Below are 19,072 nucleotides of genomic sequence, written 5' to 3'. Positions count from 1 at the left end.
CACCGTTCCACAGAAAAAAATAATCATGCACTGAACATATTACAGCACCAATATGTGATTCAGGCCCTGGTTCTCTCCTGCACACCTGACCCCTTCCCAGTGTGGAAGGGCAGAGCCTGGGGGAGACCTGCTGTCCCTCTGGAGGGATGGAGCAGTGCACAGGGCCCAGCAGGTACCAACCACCCCACCCCTAAGGTACGTCAAACTCCTCCACTGGCAGAAACCACCAGAGCTGTTCTGGAGATGGACACTTCTCAAAGTCTTTTGAGTTGTTAGAAGTGGTGTTTTTTTCAGGAGAATGAAAACAGGAAAAATGGAAATGAGAGTGCAATCAGCTCAGAATGTGCACGACTACTTGCTAGCTTCTGCTACCTCATCCAGGTCTTTTGATTACAACAAGGGAAAAATACTTTTAGTTTACTCAAAGTTAACAATATCCGGGGAAAGAGAAATCTTATTAAAGTGAGGGCAGCTGCTCCAGCTCTGGGAGCAGCTCAGCACAAAGGAATGGCTGGTTTGAGATGGTGGCTGATCAGGCTAAGGCAAAGAAAAGGAGTTGGAGAAAGGCAGGTGCTGGGTAGGATGGAGCAGCCACTGCAGCCCACCACTGACACCTGACCCTGCATTGCTGTAGCTATCTGCTGGGAGGTGGGGACACATTTCAAATGTAACTAGTTTTATAAGAAACCTCTTGATCTGCGTAATGATGTGGAGGGCCCAGCCTGCTCCCCTGCAGCCTCCAGCAGTGACAGCCTCCTGAGCTGCACTCAGCCCTTGGTCTTGCCAACAGCAGCAGAAAGGGCATAGAGAGCCTCGAGGAGAAAATCCCTTTCTGTCACCACAACTGGTGATTGTTGTATGCAAGGGAATCCAAATGGACCAAAACACCTGAGATGCTGGGGGAAGGGTTACCTGTAAAAACAGTCACCTTTTGAAAATGGCAGGCAAGAGTGCCCTTCCCTAAGGGGATGGTAAGCCAAAGGATGCTTGTAAGGAGGGGTTTCTGCTGTCCACACCAGTCACATGCCTGAGCAAGGTTCCCCTAGACAAGCTGTACCAAGACCCAGAGCTGTTATGCAGGGATGCATTCCCAGCAATTTGTTAACACACTCTGGCTTTGGTTTGCTTAATTGCTTTTCACCAAAATATCACCATTAAACAAAGAAAATATAATCTCCACAGCCTGAAAAACACTGACTATCATGTAGCTGAGCTCTGTTCTTATCCCATAACAGCAACCTCTCTCCTATGCATTTCTCAAGCTGCTCAGTTAGCTATTGTCCTCTGCTATTTTCTTCAGGAGCTACACTGTCTCTTTTTACTTTCTTCTCCTCTGCAGTCTTGTACATGAATAAGCATTACACTTCTTTAATGCATTACCAACATCAAAAACAAACCTTTTTCTTTTTTCCCTATCAGGTAGAAACCTCTTATACCAAGCAGCTCTCTTTAGTTCTCTTCTTGGAAATTTGTTAAAAATGTCAAATCAGCTCCTACAAAAACAGAGAACTAGGAGGTTTGGCTTCTACCTACATATAAATACAGGAAGTAGTGCAGATAAAGCAGAAACAACAACAAAAAAAAAAACCCCAAACAAACAAACAAACAAAAAAAAACCAAACAAACAAACAAAAAAAAACACACAAAAAACCCCCAAAAAACAAAAAAGACTCATTTGTAACATCTCACCTCAAAAAGCAAAAAAGCAGTACTGAAAAAGGCAGAGAGGGCTGATATGATTATTGTGGAAAAGGATTTTGCTGCAAGGAATGCATGGTCTAGGGCTAATCAAGACTTCTCCCCTGTAAACAAGGGGGATGGAACAGAAGCCTGTATAATTCTAAGGGCATAAATGCAGAAAAAAGGTTGGTAATTGCCTCTTCAAGTAACAGAAACATCTGAAAGTTTGTGTGCTAGGTTTAAAACTAACTAGAAGAGATGCTTGTCTCTCTAGCCTGGAGTTAAAATGTGCAACTCCTTATTGCCACATAACAGAGCTCAAAGTACTCCTGAGTTCAAAATCAATAAAACTATTGTGTGGAAGAATGATCCATCAAGGGTTACAAGAAAGATACCTTTAACTCTCCCTAGAAATATGTTTTTAGGCATGGTTCAAGGCAGGCTAACTGGGTTGGCCTGGGATATGGGGCTCATCTCTCTTTGGTACAATCACTTGTTCTTGCAGGTGACTTTTTAAAACTCAACTAACTCAGAGTCTGATATCTGATATAGCAGTAGACAAATCAATGTTTTGGACAATTTTTGTTAAGCTCACATCTGCTGTGCAGAATGGAAATGTTAGATTGCAAGAGTAAACAGTAAAAATAACAGGCTCAGTGAATTTTTAATTTTGCAAGGATTTTTTTTTTTTCAGAAGAATGTAGATATCTCAAAGAAGTTGTGTATCTAGTGTCAGTAAATGCATTCATCTTCCACAATAACACCAGGACTTGCCATCAGTACAACTGGGTATTCCAGAGTTACAGAGTAACCAAAAAGTTCAGTGTATATTATATGATTTATCTATTCAATACTTCTGTGGAAAAATAAGAATATTTAGATTTTCTATGAAAAAGAGAAGAAGGCAAGAATTCATTTGTTCTGGTTATGTATCTGGTAACACAACAGCTGGTGTTGAAAAAAATGTTGGTGACCATGATTTACACACTTCTTTGTGAACTATAAAATACAGCAAGAGCACACTCAGCTTAAGCTGAAGATGTTTAAAACAACCCCTGGGGTTGTGTGTGTGCAGAAACCTTGGGGGGATTTCAGAACTCGAAGTCCACAGTCAGAAGTCTAAGTGCAGAGACCAATCTCCCCTGCTCAACCTGGAACTACCACAACCATTGGCATTGGATGGAGGAAAGAGAAGTTAGTAAAATCCAGGAGGAGCAGAGATGAAGATTTGGCTCTATACTTTTGGTCATTAATAACAGTGCTAAAGATGAGCAACACCAGACTAGAGAAATGCAAAACAGACAAGGACAAAATAAAGAAACTGCCTAATGAATTTGTCTTTTAAAAAATTTACTCTATTTCCATACAGTACAACTGAGAAAGTCATCTGAAGAAAAAGTCTCAGCTCGTACTTTCCGAAGACAAGAGCTAAGGGGCCAAAAATAACTGTTGCCCCAACTAATTATGGAGATTAATATTACAAGGTTTTCAATTTAATAATGAGGTTATGCCAGAGTCTCCTCCTTGGAAGACAACTTGCACTGAGAAGTATTTCAATGCACTGGCATGATCAATGCACAGAACATGGCCCCAGCATAAAATCCAGCCACATGGTTCACTTTGGCTCAAAATGCTAAACTGCACAAATCTTTGAAATAAAGCAGCATAGGTGCATTTACAGTAGGTTATGCTGTAAGAGAAATGTGACACTGTAGAAACAAAATACTTTTAAAACAGTTTTTCTAACTGGGGAAAGGTTTAGAACACCATCATCCTCATTTGTGGCACAGAGAATTAGAGGCTGATGGGATTTTCATTTTAAAAAACAATCACAACTTAATTAAACTCGTTCCATAGCTTATTCTCACCATTGCAGATTTATGCCCAATTTCTATTCTTCTACTTTTTGCTTCTTTCTCACCCCATTCAATTTTGTAATCTACTCCCCAGCTACCCTGATGTTTCCAATTCTCAAGTACTACAGATCAGACTGCACAAACTGTTTCTTTTCTTTTTCAAGAAAAGGGGTAAATTAAGCCTCCACCACCTTGGGGGTGTGTGCTTTCCTTTGTACATTGGGTTACTCTCAGCAACCTCCTACTCCCCATCATTCCAAGGAGCAGTGGTACTGAAAAATGCACATAGCCTTCTGACAGCCTTGGCAGCAAAGCCAACTCCATGTAGAACATAAAATCTCACCCCTCATGCCTGTTTTCCTCCAAGTAGAAATTATAGGTGCCATGGGTACTGGCTGCTCATGGCCAGCCACACATGCCCTCATCCTTCCACATTCAACCTCCACTAAATTTTAGGAATAATGAAATCCATAAAGATCCAAGTTCTGTTCTCAAAACTGAAGAGTCTAATTTTTAATTCAAATGACTTTTATACTCTCCTATATATCCTATAGTCTTATTTAGCCACAACATACACAAGCTTAGGAAAATTGTCTTTTGGGATGGGACAGGCCAAGAAGAAGGTGGCTGACATAGTTCTGAGTTGCATTAACTGTAAAAGCCATTTCCAAACCGTGAGTCTTCAAGGCAATAATTTTTTAACTTTGTGAAAACACTCACACTTCCTTCCACCTTCTAACAATAGTTCAGAAATAATTGTACCAAAAATTTCAGCCATGCTTTAAACAAGTATTCCCAGGAAAGCTAAACCACATCTTTTTTTCTTCTTATTTTACTACAAAGACATTTTATAGGTATTTTAAGAACTGTGCAAGGCTTTCATAAAATGAATTGTCTCAACTTCTTACAATCTGCATAGATACAAGGATAATCTGTTTATGCTGTAAGATTCATTACAGCCACCATAAGATGTCCTTATCTGCTGGTAGAATTTGTGAACTCAAGGTTAAAACACAAAGTGAACAGAGAACTTGGAAACTATTGATTTATTAATCCATAATGCAGTAGTGTCTAAAGTGCATTTGTGTTTGTTGGGTCTTTTTTATTAATTTTACTTTTATTCCACAGTCTCACCATTTCATAAACCCTGCTAAATTTTTAGTGTCTTGGTATAAAAATTATTTGGTATGATTAAATTAGTCTAGTTCATTAATAAGTATTTCTAGCCCCTAAAATAATCACATGAAACTGTTGAGGATACATTAAGAAACAGGACATTAAATACCTGGAGAAGGTAAGCAGAACAATGTAAAAAAATGAGTAATTCGATCTTGGATAGTTTTAGTTTGGAGTGTAAAATTTAAATGGAATTTTCCCAAGGCTCTTTACATAGCCAGAAGTAAATAAATAAAAATTCTCTCTCAAGAAACAGGACAATAAATACCTAGATCATACACTGGAGAAGGTAAGCAGAAAAAAAATTAGTAATTCGATCTTGGATAGTTTCAGTTTGGAGTGTAAAATTTAAATGGAATTTTCCCAAGGCTCTTTACATAGCCAGAAGTAAATAAATAAAAATTCTCTCTTCTGTCTTCTAAAGAAACAGAAACCAGCAGCTCCAGTTGTCTTTAAAGCCATTACAATAAAGTTAGAAATATAAATGTTTTGCTGTAAAATTATGTACATGTACTTAGCTTAATGAAAAAAAAATAAGAAAATATCTTGAGTATACTTTCTTTTTTTTTAATTAGAATTTTAAAATAAATGGCTGGACACATTCTAGCAGGGAGGAAAGAAGCAAGAACTCAGAATAATCAGCTTCAAGCCTTTTATAGATTTAGTATGATTTTTAGATTGGCTTTCAAGTGTGCACATTAGTACAGCAAAAAAATCTCACTTTAATGGGAAGTGTAGAACCTATTGAAATACTGTTATGTGAATTTTAAACTAGATTTTACCACTTTTACTACAGGAAAACACTCTCTATTTGTGTCTCATGTTCACCATTTCTCAAGTATTCCATGAAGACCACTTTGCACGTGTAGGAAACCCCACTAACAGGGGATTCTGGCATTGCCAAGCCCCTGGGTACCATGCCAGGAGCTGTTCCTGGAATCTCCCCAAACCATCCCTCCTCACTCGAAATCTGAGCTCCTTTCAACCTGGAAATAAAAGCACAAGGATCCTCAGTTGAGTTTTCTTACTCTCATTAGCTGTGCTGGGTAAAGAATGAGAGTAACCCTCCTGCCCTTGCCACTGCCTAATCTCTGTCCATCCCTGAATTTAAAACCAGGAGAAATCTCCTAAGTGAGGGTTCCTTAATTTTGCTTCCTCAATTTTGCTTGCTCCTTGAGGCTTGTAAATCATCTCATGATTAAATGAATGTTTCAAAAACTGGTTGAAAGATGGTATAAATTGAAGATTTTTGGCAGCGTCTCTCCCTTCTCTCTGATGGCGATAACAACTCAAATACTTTTAAAGAAATCAGTGGTGATATTTTATATTCCAAAAGCCTGAAGTTTATCCCTCTGGAATCCAGAAGAGAGGAGGTAATTAGCTGGTATTATTTTGTGCCAGCAGTACTCAAAAAGTGGAGCCAGAAAGCAAAAAATCTGCTTAAAATGCAGTAATTTTATTCATGTAAATACCGTAAGATCCTGCAGAGAACTTGTTTCATGCTTTGTTCATAAAATCATGGTATTTAATAGCACCACACTAGTACAAGGATGCTGGAATATTAACTAACCAACAGATTTCAAAATTTGCAAATTTGGGGCACAAAAGGAGACAAAAAATATTTATCTTCTTGTTTTTGAACTACATGTTTTAAAAACAAAGGTAGGAACCTATTTTATTAATAATGAATGAGAACTGCAAAACTGCCTGATTACAGTGCTTTTTTGTTTGTTTGTTTGCTTGTTAACACTGTATTATCACATTTGTTTCAAGAGAACTGCAAATTCTGAATTAAGTCTCAACAGGAGATCTTACAGATTAAACACACACGGCTACTATAAACTCTGAGCATTAAACACTTTTGAGGGATGGATGGAATCCCAAGTGACAAACTAAGGAGCCTTCAGCTCCCCACTTATCTCCAAGTAACATCTTCCTGGCTATTTAGATACAGAAGGTCTGTGACAGGGAACTGTGTTTTCCTTCTAGAAGTTCAGCTCTCAGAAATAAACAATATCAGCCACCTTCCCTACCCACGGTGTCCTCTGATAGCAAAGCCAAGCCCAGACAGAGGAGACACCAGAGGCTCACTGTTAAAGGGAGGGGCTGCCCTATGTGGGGCTCCCCCAAGGCTGCTCTGCATCCACAAACAGCCCCAGATGGCACCAACAGCCTGAACAGTGCAGGAGAATAAATTTCTTAAAATCCACAGGTACTGAAGTGTGAGGAAACATCTCCTAGACTGCTGGAGGACAGTCTCAGAGCTGGAATGATCTGGAGGGATGAAATCCCTTGCCAAGTTTTATATAACAACATGGTAAATGCTGCGCTAACAGACACACAGCCTGGCAAACACCAGGTTGTTGTTTTTTTTTTTACCTTGTTGGGCTGTCAGTTTTACAAAATGTCATATATATTTGTTGGTTGGTTTTAGCCCAATTAATTTGACATTTTAATTCAGCTGAGGCTTTTTTTAACATGAGCTACTTAATGCGGATAGGTAAGAGGCCCAGAAAAAAACCGGAACAACTACAATTAGAAAAACAACTAAGAAAAACAACCACTAAGCAGAAAACCATCTGGGACACGGTACAGCCCCAAGTGAAATAAGAAATACAGTATGGTTGCCAAACAGATGCCTACCACAGTATAGAGCAGAAAACAGCCAGGGCAGAGCAAGCTCCCTGGTCTCAACCAGATGTGCTGCACCCAGCTTGGACACTGCCATGGCAGAAGGGATGGGAGTCAGCCTGGAAAATCCAGGGAAGCTCAGCAAGAGCAAACACTCAGTATGGGAAAATCTAAACCAACCTTCACAGCAACCTTTCAGCTTGGAAGAAGGGCTGCTGTAATGGAGCAGTCTGTTTTCTGTGCCGTAAGGGAATGGAAATGCCAGGCTTAAATTGCAGAGGGAACAATTCAATATCCATTAGCAAGAAAAAATAAAATTATTCCTTCCCAAAACAGCAAAGAGGAAAAGCACTGTCTGGAGGGAATGAAGAATGCCCACCACCAGGGGTGTTAAAGATTTGGAAGGTATGGCAGCTCCAGACCCAGATCTTTATGCTACAGTGGATAATCTTCCAAATAATTGCCAGCTCCCTGACTCCAAGACGCGCATGTCACACTTACAGCTTTGCCAGGGTCTTTGCAGGGACCAAGTTTTAACCTATACACACTGCCCTCCTGCACTGGAAAGGTTTAGGAAACCAGTAAGGAGATTAAGAGGCCAAAAAATAAGCATCTCCCTGTCCAGGGGTATCCAAGGAAGTTGCACAGGGCTGGCAGGTTAGACACAAGATCTGCGACCCCCTGGAGCCCAGCTAGTGACTGCAAGGAAAGGCAGCCAGAAGGCCAGGCTAGCATGATGGGACAATTCACAAAAAATTGTCCTACAACATTGATTGCATAGACCTCCATGAAAATATTCATCTTAAATCCAAAAATTCTGAGGACTTCTTTTTAAAAAAAATAATTTAAACCCAACTGCTTCATAACAAATGTGGCTTTTCTAGTCCTCTGGCCAGCAAAAAAAATGTTGGCAGGATGCTGACTGTTTGCACTGAAGTCTTTAATAGCCTATCCTGCTTCCCATGATGAACATGAATTAAACAAGAATGCATGTTTACATGGTGACCCTCCAGACATTCAACACAGTAGTAGTTTAATAAAACTGTATCCCTCCCATGTCTTTCCAAGCACTACTGACTCGAGTTCATCCTTGTTTCAATGATTGCCCTGAAAGAACATGAGAGCCACACACGACAGATGGTACCACCTGGAGATGTAACGCACACATTCTGAAAAGACTTTAGTACTCCTCTGTTCCCCTAGTCCTACTGGTACTATGCCATCATCTTCTGACTTAATTGCCATTGATTATAAAAAGGGTTTAATCTTCTTTTAGCTTTGAAAATTTAAAATTATACATTTCAAAAGAACATTCTCATGTAAATGATAGGTAGATAACTTTTTTTATTGTAGATTTCTGTTTTCTTTGCATTTAGAAACCTTCACATTAGGCCAAATCCCTGCTATATCTCAAAGAAGAACTATGCCAGTTCTGCAAAAATCCCAGTGAGAAATGGCTTTGTCATGGAAAAATTGCAATTAAAATGCAGCAGTCAAACCTAAGGATGTCTTTATAACAATTTTCAGTAGGTTTCAGTGAGAAATTTTATAGAAATTATTTTAAAAATGCATGTTGTTCATGTTTGACACCAAAAGGAATGTAAGTTTAAATTTTAGGACAGAAAACCCCTCTTTTCAATGGAAAATTACAGGTTAATGAAAAAATAAAGTTGGATTTTCCTTTCCATCCACAAAATAATTTCAAAAAATCTACATATCTTCACTTAGAAAATTTGACTACAGCTTCAGAGTTGAAAGCACATTAAGAATTGAGGGAATGGAAGCAGCAAGCACAAAAAATGGCATTTTTAATATTGCTACCAAAACTTTTCAGGCCAACAGTCTGGGAAGGAACAGCAGTGGGGTAAACAGAGAGCCCTAGAGGACTTGGACTGTCTTCCCTCTGTTGCTTGTGAAGTGTTTTACCACTTATGAGTGACCTTTCCCAAGGAGAGATCTCTGCAGCCAGACCCAGACAGGGCAGCAGCAGAAACAGAGCTTGCTGACACCATGAAGTGGAAAAATTAAATGCAGAACAGACTGGTTACACAACACCTGACAAGAGAATTAATGCAGAACATAAAAAAGCCCCACCAGAAATATATTCTTTCATGCACAGATTCCTAGTTTCACCACCCAGCCCAAAGGGGTCCCTGGTAGGGAGCAGCACGGCTCCATTGACAGTCCTCAACTTAGTAACTGAATTGAGGAAACTTAGCAAGAAAAGTAATTTGGAAGAGTGGCCATGTAAGAAATTCTCTTGTGAACTTCTTCTGCATATAAAAAGACAATTTAATCCATATATTTCAGGCAAAAGCAGATGACCTTTATTGGCAATGACACCCAAAGCTATTAAAACCAAAAGAAAAGTAGGAATTAATCTCTCCTTTGTATTTTTAGCAGCATGGGCAATGGAAATCAAATACAATTTTAAATGTGGCAACAAATATTTGTGGGCAAAATGCATCTGTATAAACATTAACAAGCATAAAATTTAAACTATTCTTATTTTTGTTGACAGCCCATATTGCTTTCTGAACTGCTGCTCAGTAAATGATTCAATACTTGGCTTTCAAACACTGCAGGCAATTTTTTCCCCTTGAACTGAAATTTAAAATCAGGATATAGAGGTTTTGTATCCCATCATTTTTGTTTAGAATACAAACTCACTTCTGCAGTGGAGTTGCTTTTGCATATGAGAATTGAAAAAGCTTTATTTACTAAATTTTAAATTTTAATTAAAGAACATGCTCCAAAATTAACGTATCTACTCCAAGTTGTTTATGTAAGGTAGTCATATTTTTGAACATAATTAGGCAGCACTTTTAAGTAAACTCAATCTGAGTTAACAGCAAAAACAGTGCCTTGGAGGCAATGGGACAAGTAGCCAAGGCATAAAATGCTGATGGTCCTCAGCCCACAGGAGTGCAAATGCCCAGTCAGGTGCCACAGGCTCAAATGGGAATTAGGAATGAAAAATCAGATCACAAAAACAAAGCTCAGAAAAAGCAGACATTTCATTAACCTACTCCAGTGTCTGAGCACGCATGGGCTGTGTTGCCCAGAAGGATGTCATGCAAAAAAACCAATCCCCAATTTAGCAAATGCTCTTGGTTGTACAGGACTGATAGTGGATGCAGTAAGTCAGAATACCACCCTCAGTGTCCCAGAAGGTGCTGCACTTTGTGCTATTCACCAGTTTCATATGGAATACTTCTAATGTGAAACATTATCTCAATTTCTCATAGCTCTGCTTATTTAAGACCCTCCTGGGCATTAATTCCAGAGGGGAAGGCACTATCTTAATGCTTCCTCCTTTGCCTCTCAGTGAGGACAGATGGTCAGACAACAGGACATCATTAATGAGGTCCTCTCTAAAATGGAAAGAGGCTGTCAGAAAAGCAAACTGCCCTATTAAATTCAGGCACACATCCTCATCAATTCCAGTGCGTGCAATCCTGACTCCCACATTTCACTGTTGCCTAAAACCTGCCAAAGTGAAGACACTCTACCTAAAATGCAGAGAAGCAAAGCCTAGAAGTGTACACAGGGTACCACTTCATAACATAGTGTTTAATTAGCAAACATTGATCCTTCTGAGAATACCATTTGCACCATGCATTACAGCCCCCTCATTAAAAACAGGGAAGCCTCCCTAGACCTGTATTTTAGAATTTGAAATATACCTGACCTTATTCAGACTGTATTTTTTACTGGCACAAAGTCCTTCTTGAAAGCAAATGGTGCCTAGGATACACCTTCTTGGGCACAGTGCATGATTCTTGCTGCTAGTCATGGGAGTCCTTAGCTCCTCTGTCCTATTTTGTGAAAGCACTGCCACCTTGAATTTAATTTCTGCAACTGGGAAGTTGCAACATGGGAGAAATTGTTCTCAGCTTCCCTTATTCTCTGGCTGGTTTGTAGTTTTCTACTGGGGAAAAGAAAGAAGAAAACCTCTCAGGCTTGGTACCTCAGCACAGTCATTTGATACCTCTTTTAGTGACCAGCCCTCTCTGGCATAAAAGTGAACTTTCCTGAAACCGTTCACAGGGACTGGACATCTCTCAGAGCTGCAAAATGCCAACATTAGCCTCTGCTCTGGCCTCTGACAAGTGTTTTCAGAAGTTAAGGGTCAAAAGGCAAGTTTCAGAGACTGGAGCACGAGGCTGTTGTGTTCCTCTGAGGCAGCATTCACAGGACTGTGTGGGACTAATCATGGGATGCCAGGAGATGCTGCAAATCTGCACAAGAGCTTGTGATGATGGAGAAAAATGCCAGGGATTCTGTGAGTTTGCACAGCCTTTAGAAGCACTATGAAATCTTTCAAAGGTGACAGAGGTCACATGAGGCAGATTGTAGCATCTTGTAAACACTCTGGAGGGTGAAACCAGTGCAGCAAACAAGTGGCTCTCAGCCATTAATTGCCCCAGAAGGGCAACCAGTAATTTATTAGAATTTATGTACGACTTTGTTACATTTGTCCATGCTATATAGAAGGTATTATCTGAAATGATGATGATGGGGTAGCAACAAAAAAGTCCTTAAACACGTGTCAGGAAGAACAATAGTATGAAGAGTGCAGAAAAAGAACTGAAAACTTGCAGAACAAAGAGGCAAGAAACAACACAGAAGGAAATGGGAGTTTAACACTGCAAAGACAATATAAGTGAATTCTTCCTGTTGCAAATACCTTTTCAAACTCAAACACAGACCTCAGTGCTTTTCTATCCATGTTCCCTGAATAAATTTGTATGCAGCCAGCACAGTGGAAAACTCGCTTGCACACTGTTGCAGGTCCCAGGTGTGAGTTCCCTGGAAAGCGTGCCAGTATTACCCCAGCCAGTCCTGCAGCACCTGGAGCCAGCAGCAGAGCTCCTGTCCCAGCAGTCTCTGGGCAGATGACAGCACCTGAGACTCCCACAGACACAGCTGTTCTCCAGAGACTTTTTCAGGGAGTATGCAAAAACGGTGCAGGTTTTTCTGCAACTAAGCTGACAGGATCAACTGCCAGCTCCATCCTGCAGAGAGCTAGTTATGTACTTCTTTTTGATGCTGAAACTACTAATGCACAAACCAGAAAAGTCTGAAAATGAAGGAAACACCACCAAAGATAATTTTAAAAAATAAAGCAAAAACTGAAAGCTTTCCTGGGACAAAACTTGGAAGCAGTCTCTCTAGAAGTGTTCTTTGCAGTAAGTGGCATAACCTGTCGAAACAGAGCGCAGAAAGAGATGGGGCCAGAGGGGAAGAGGGTGACAGTGTCATGATATGCTGCTGTCTCCTTCTATTACCTCTCACTAGCAGAAAACAAATCTGAAAAGGCCCAACTTTTCCTTCATAACTGAATCACAGAAATGCAAACACTGTGTCACAGCCTCCAGCTTGCTCTCTGTGTTCAGGCTGCCTCTGAATAGCACAGCAAGGGGCACAGCTTGGTGCTGCAGGTCTGAACGTGGTTTGCCATTTGCATAGTCAGGAGCAAACACATGGAAAAGCTCAAATATCCCACAAGAGAATCCTCTTTGATTACAAAGCAAGAGACGATTACAAGATGGTGTCAATATGGAACATCTAAATGATTTACACAAAAGTCATTTGGGAAATAAAGCAATCCATTAAGGACTAGCAGTGCAATGCTCATGTGATATAACAGGACAAAAATAAGCACCTGAACACACAACAAAGTTAGGTCCTGACAGATAAACACAGGAAAGGACAACCCATATTTTCAATTTGCCATATATATCTAGGCATTATAGCAGAGTTGATACACAGAACTATTTGCAGAGTCAGTAAAGTCCTGAAATAGCTATTTAAGACATAAAGTGGTGACTGACTGAGAGAAGATGTTTAATTGTTGCAAATCAGCATAACTTTAGTACAAAGTCAACAGAAATGTTAAATTATAGCAGCTGGGGACAGCATCAGAAAAAACTGTGGAAATCCTAGTTTGTGGTGTAGTTATTTGAAAACAATTCTGCAAGAAAAGTTGGAAGAAACAGGACTGCATTTTACTATTTAATTTAAATTCAAGTGGTTTTAAAAGTGAGAATGTAACAACAGAAAGCTGAGAAAATAGCAATGACATCTGACAACAGCAAAGGAGCTGCATTCTTGTCTCACACAAAGAGCAGTAGGAATGATTAAGCTTTAAAACACACACAAGTACACACGAGAACACACGGGATCATCCAAGAGCCCAGAACTGTGTCAGGATCACAAACGTGTAAGGCAAATAAATATATTTAAAAGAGTCTGATACCACACGAGGGAACATTCAACGTGAGGTTAAAACATGTCTGAAAGAGAGAGGATTGCCCTTCTCCAGCCAGTTGCAATGTTTCATTTTCCCAGAGCAGTGGAAGTGAAGGAGGCAGTGAGGCAGCACACACAAGGTCACCCATCCCGTTAGTGACTTAGCAGATGTAAACAAATCTCTCAACTCAGAAACTGGATTTTGCACTTAAGAACACCACTTGCAGGAAATCCTGCCTTTTGCTGGTAAGGGCACTGGAAAAAGTCAGCACTGCAAACAGAACATTGCAGTCACAGCAACAAGCAATTCAACACTTAAACTTTTCAACAGACAAGACAGTATTTTACTTCTGGTTTTATAATTTCAAGGTCAACAAGTCATCATGAGCACTTGACCTGTCTAGCTGGTCATCAATATCTCAAAAATAATCTCCTGTTAAAGCCTCAACCAAGGAAAGCTCCTCACTCAAATAAAAAATATAAGTATTTGTATACAGGGAGACCATTTCAAAAATTACACCTTTGTTCTCCTTTTCTGGGAATTAGAATAGAAGGATGGAGAAAAGCCCCAGTCCATTAAATCAAGCACTAGCCTTTTAATAGTAATTAGCATGCTATAAAATGCTACAACCAGGTACACAAAAGCATTGAAATCGAGATTTAAAACACCTGAAAAAGCCCTTAGACCTTGCAATGGTATCTGTAAGTAGTGCCCAAACAGCACAGCAAAGTCAGTGGAAAATCTCCTTGACCCTTTCCATTTTCAGTAAGGACTTTAAGAAAAAAAAATTATATTTCTATCAGTAAAAACCCATTTGAAATCCAAATGTGAAAGCTAAAAATAGGACAAAATGTTCTGCATGGTTGATGAAATTTAACACTGTTAATTAGACAGGTTCATTTCACACTCAATAAGAATCTAATACCACCCTAATAAATGTATCAGTTTTTTGCAAAAAACTGATACATTTGCGTGAAAACAATTGAAATAGTGCCTTTTTAAACTTTCAATGACATCAAATTTAATTTCTGCAAAAGAAACCACTGTTTTCTCAAAGCAGCAGAAGAAAGTATAGAATTGGAGATGTTTAGAAGGTAATGCCTAAAGCATAAGGGCAGTGGAAAACTTTTGATTTCTCCCAAGTATATAACATTAGGGCAGATAAGTAACATTCACATAAATTTTAATGCTCAACAAAGGTGCTAACTTTAATGAATCAACTTAGGTAAGTAGTTAATCTTACAAAACTTTCATTACCCTTTCCTCTCTTAACCATTTTTGTACTTCTTTACTGCAGTGAAAAAGCTGAATTTGAAGGTACAGATAGCAGAGACCCTTGGAGAGCTTCAAGGGCTATCCTGCCTTCTTTGCCACTTCAGATACCCTAACTGCAGTGCAACCCCACAAATCATGAGCGCAGGCTTCACCAACTGACCCTACAACCTGGGCGTGGACTCAATGTTGCTAGCAGCACATGCTGAGAAGCTCCACAAATGACAGCGAAGGACATGAAGGAGCATGAAACAGACACAAAAATGTGTTTACATGTTCAGGAGGGGCAGGGACCTTCTCTAATCCCTGGTTATTTGGATTATGTTTGATAAATAGCACTAATATCTGTGGAGTTTATGTGCCAGGTGACTGACAGTTACTCAGCATTGTGATTTTTTTTAAGCCTTGGTGGTCACAGTTGCTCTCTATACTTTTTTTATGTTTGAAATGCTTTTTGAATTTCTTCCCTTGTAAATCACAATGAGAGGAACTGGGGAAAATACCTTCTCTTTTTCAACTTCTTACAGATTTTGGGATGTCTTGTGATCTGCCTGCCTGGATACTGTACAATCACAGCCTCACTGCACTCCAGGATTTACCAAGAGGTTTTTACAGCTCACATGGGGTTGGCTGGAAATCTTACCAAATATGTCCCTGAAACACACGTTTCAGTGGAGGAGGACACTGGGCAAGTGTAAATGTGAAGGAAGCATGGAAGCAAAATCCATTTAAGCTAAGGATTACTAGCAGAAGGTGACTGGTGACCAGCCTACAGGGAAATGTCTGGTGATCGTGAGAGGTCATGCAGCACTCTGGTTATTAGGTCTCATACATAAGGCAGACCAAAGAGGTGTGCAACAAGGGGGACCTGGTAAAACATGGGGGATGTTGAAAGACTGTTGAGGATATTTGATAGGAGAAAGGAAAAAGGAAAAACAACCTCTACATTACACAAACAGGACACTTGAAAAGCCACGGAAATATCCCATACTTACTTTTATCTTCCTGGTTTTCTTCTGCTGCTTTGCCTTCCTCTTCCTCCTCCTCCTCCACGTCCTTCTGCTGCGCTTCTTCGTGGTGGTCGGCAGCACCGACTGAGAGGCTCTGGCAGCAGTGGTTGAAGCCGCTGTCCCGAGGCAGAGTGAAACTTCGGGGCTTTCCCCCATTCCCGTTCAGCGCTTGCATCCGCTCACCCTCCACGAGGGGGAAGGGGCCGTAGTGGTCTTGCAGGTGGCACTTCTGGGTGGGCAAGGTGGACTGCCGCCGGTGCTCGGGGGACACCACGGCCACCTCGGAGAACACCGAGTCCTCCAGCGGCAGCGTCTGCAGGTAGTGCAGTCCCGAGCTGGTGAGCGGCGTCTCGATGAGGTCCTGCCAGGAGCGCCGCTGGCTCGCCGTCTTGCGCACCGGGGACTCGGTGGCGCTGCCGGCCACCTCCGGGCGGAACTCCTCGTGCGACGACTGCGACTGGGACGTCTCCGTGGACGACAGGCGGCTGTGCTTGGGCTCCACGTAGGGGCTCGTGCAGCTCATCTGCAACGTCAGCAACGAGCAACCTTCAGATCAATGCACACCGAGACCTGTGCTAATAATAACCTGTCGCTTTGTATTATCAGCCATGGCACCCAGCTCATTAATAAATTGCAAACTTACCTAATTAACCTGTCCTGATCCTAATTTTAATGCATACTCATGTCTGTATGCCACACCTGTAGGTCAAATACTGATAATCACTCATAAAGTATCTTTACTAAGTCACTTAATCCATACAATAAACCATGAAAATTAGCAGAAAACTTGGCAAAATAGTGTAAAATATGGCATTATGGAAGACATAGAAGACATGTACCCGATTCATTCAAAACCTTAAAAATGCTATCCAAATGCCCTTTATCCTATTTTGCTTTTTTTCGGAATCATGCTTGTAGTGCTTCAGTACTGTCATTCAAAGGTCTGTAATTTTGTAAGATAAAGTACTGCCTTCAAATTAAACAGCATGAATGCTCTCTGAATTTCCCCATTGTTGATTCCAAAAACCATATCCAAGTAAGATGCATTAGTTAACACTAAGTATGTAGAGATGAAAGTTAAAAATTTCCAGGAGAGCAAGTTAGAGGTCTATAATATAGTTTTATACCAACAACTACTTCAAGAAAAGAAAAATCCCCCTTTTTTCTAATTTACATTTCTATATAAAAGAAACCTACTTTTTCACAATAAGAGAACACCTGGTATTGCTGTTTGCAATACAAGACAGAACATTTTTATGCTGGCATTTCTCTGGAAATTCAAGTGTAATTTGTTACTGTAATGCTTCACAGCACAACTGCTGGAGCCTTAGAAAAGAGTCTGTGTTGTTCCTGAGGTAATAACATTTTCTCAGAAAGTTGATAAGAGGGTGGTGAGAGATTGCATGGATGAGTAGCTGTCCATCATGAAAGAAGAACAAGAAGAAAGACTTCTGTAACTTAATCTATTTTGTACAGCAAGTGGGATTATAAATCCCTGCTCTCTACAGAACCAGTAGCAAACAGCAATGACGGCCATTGAAGTCTGCAGTGTGTGCTGCTTAACCAATGCCTTGAGTCAAGCACTGACTAAAAAACCACATGGTCGAGCTCCATCCTGGGTGCGTGTGCTCCTGGGCAGGAGAGCAGGCAGAGGTGGCACCTTGGCCGCACATTCCTGGGGACAGCTGCAGGTGACTCACCGAAGGTGGCCGTGGGTACGTGTCGTACGGGGGCGGGGGGCTGTCCTGCTTGGGTGTTGATGGAGTGTCAGCTTCCTCCTTGTCGCTCTCGCTCCAGTAATCTACAAGTCACACAAGGATCAGGTCAAAAACTGCCAACGCATTTTGATGCAGTTTTGTATCAGAGATTTGCTTTCACAAGAAAGAAAAAATCACGAAATTCCTCCTTTGGTATTATTGGCAGTGAAATACCAGAATGCTGATGCTATCAGTGTTAGCTACCGCATCTTGGAATTGTCTTAATCTAAAGAGGGAAAATTTTAAATATTATGGGTTATACTAAACCTAATGTCCCATTACAGAGCTATTGGACAGCAACTTGAAAATGAGCCACAAATTTAACTCTTGTGCACACCTTACAGGTGCAGCAGGCATACAGAATACTCTTAATATGTGTATCAGACTTTCAAATGTTTATACAGCCAAAAAAATAATTATGATTGGACATTTATTGGCTGAAAAATACTGAAATATTTTTGAACAGAAATTATTAAAAACACAGCTTTGCTAAAGTCTTGTTAACTGCAAATAACATCAACAAATGTATCTAACCAACTGGAAAATCAAACAGGTAGGAGTTATTGCACCCATGAATAATCAGTGCTATTTTCCTATCAATTTTCTCCATTATATTCTACCAGTTAGACATGTTTTTCAATTCAATTTCTAATAACAAACAGTGGTATTTAAGGCAAGACAGAACAACTTTATATCATATATCTGCTCCACAAAACAGCTGCTGCCCTGTTGTCCATGCAAGAACATAAAGGTGATATGGTAAGCAAAAATATGAAAATGACAATTAAGAACAGAATTCAAAAAGAAGGATGAGGAAGTACAAAGGACATACATTTTGTGGGTTAAGTTTAAAGTTTAATTAAAACATTTCATTTTTTTCAGGAAATAAGTCTTGGCCAAGCTTATTTCAAAGGGGAAAACACATAGAATATCATACATGGGAATTTATTCTGTTACAAATATTTTTTGAAGCAGAACAGCATCTTACTAAAAGGACACTGAGCCTTAATATTTCCTGCAAAAAAAACCCCTAGTTAACTGCCGACTCAGTTCAAGACAGACAACTCTTAATTTTGCACATTGTAAGACTTATACAACCATTTCTGGTGTCACTTTGTTTCTGACTGTATTACCTTCCAGTACTTGGGTAAATCATTGTAGGACAGGACACTATAGCTCAGACTGCTCACAGATTAATCACAGGCAATTTTCAATTCACCTCAAGTGTTCAACAAAGTGCACCATTACTACTCTGTCTTTGATAGATAAGGAGAAAAAGACTGATTACTGCTTCACAAATGATCTAAACTAAAAATCCGAGCTGGCACCACATGTAATTTTGTCTTTAATGTTCTTATGATTACTGTATTGTATGACCAATGATCTACCATATTTAATCTTATTCAAGACTTAAATAATAAACTTACCTTTAAA

General features: G+C 40.0%; 1 protein-coding gene across 4 annotated transcripts in view; it reads right to left on the bottom strand.

Moving 5' to 3' along the window:
* Positions 1 to 19,072, bottom strand: part of CNKSR2 (connector enhancer of kinase suppressor of Ras 2) — a 205,671-nt gene that overhangs the window by 24,818 nt on the left and 161,781 nt on the right. For all 4 annotated transcript variants that reach the window (XM_041472375.1, XM_041472376.1, XM_041472378.1 and 1 more), the window contains 2 exons: positions 17,582 to 17,682; positions 15,867 to 16,404 (listed from right to left, as the gene is read on the bottom strand). In XM_041472375.1, the coding sequence (XP_041328309.1) occupies positions 15,867 to 16,404; positions 17,582 to 17,682 (639 nt within the window). The remainder of the gene's footprint in view (positions 1 to 15,866; positions 16,405 to 17,581; positions 17,683 to 19,072) is intronic.

Source organism: Pyrgilauda ruficollis, unplaced genomic scaffold (genome assembly GCF_017590135.1).
Source record: "Pyrgilauda ruficollis isolate IOZ18807 unplaced genomic scaffold, ASM1759013v1 scaffold29, whole genome shotgun sequence".
In the NCBI taxonomy this organism is placed as follows: domain Eukaryota; kingdom Metazoa; phylum Chordata; class Aves; order Passeriformes; family Passeridae; genus Pyrgilauda; species Pyrgilauda ruficollis.
Note: the sequence above shows the minus strand (reverse complement) of the source record. Positions and strands in the feature narration are given on the sequence as shown.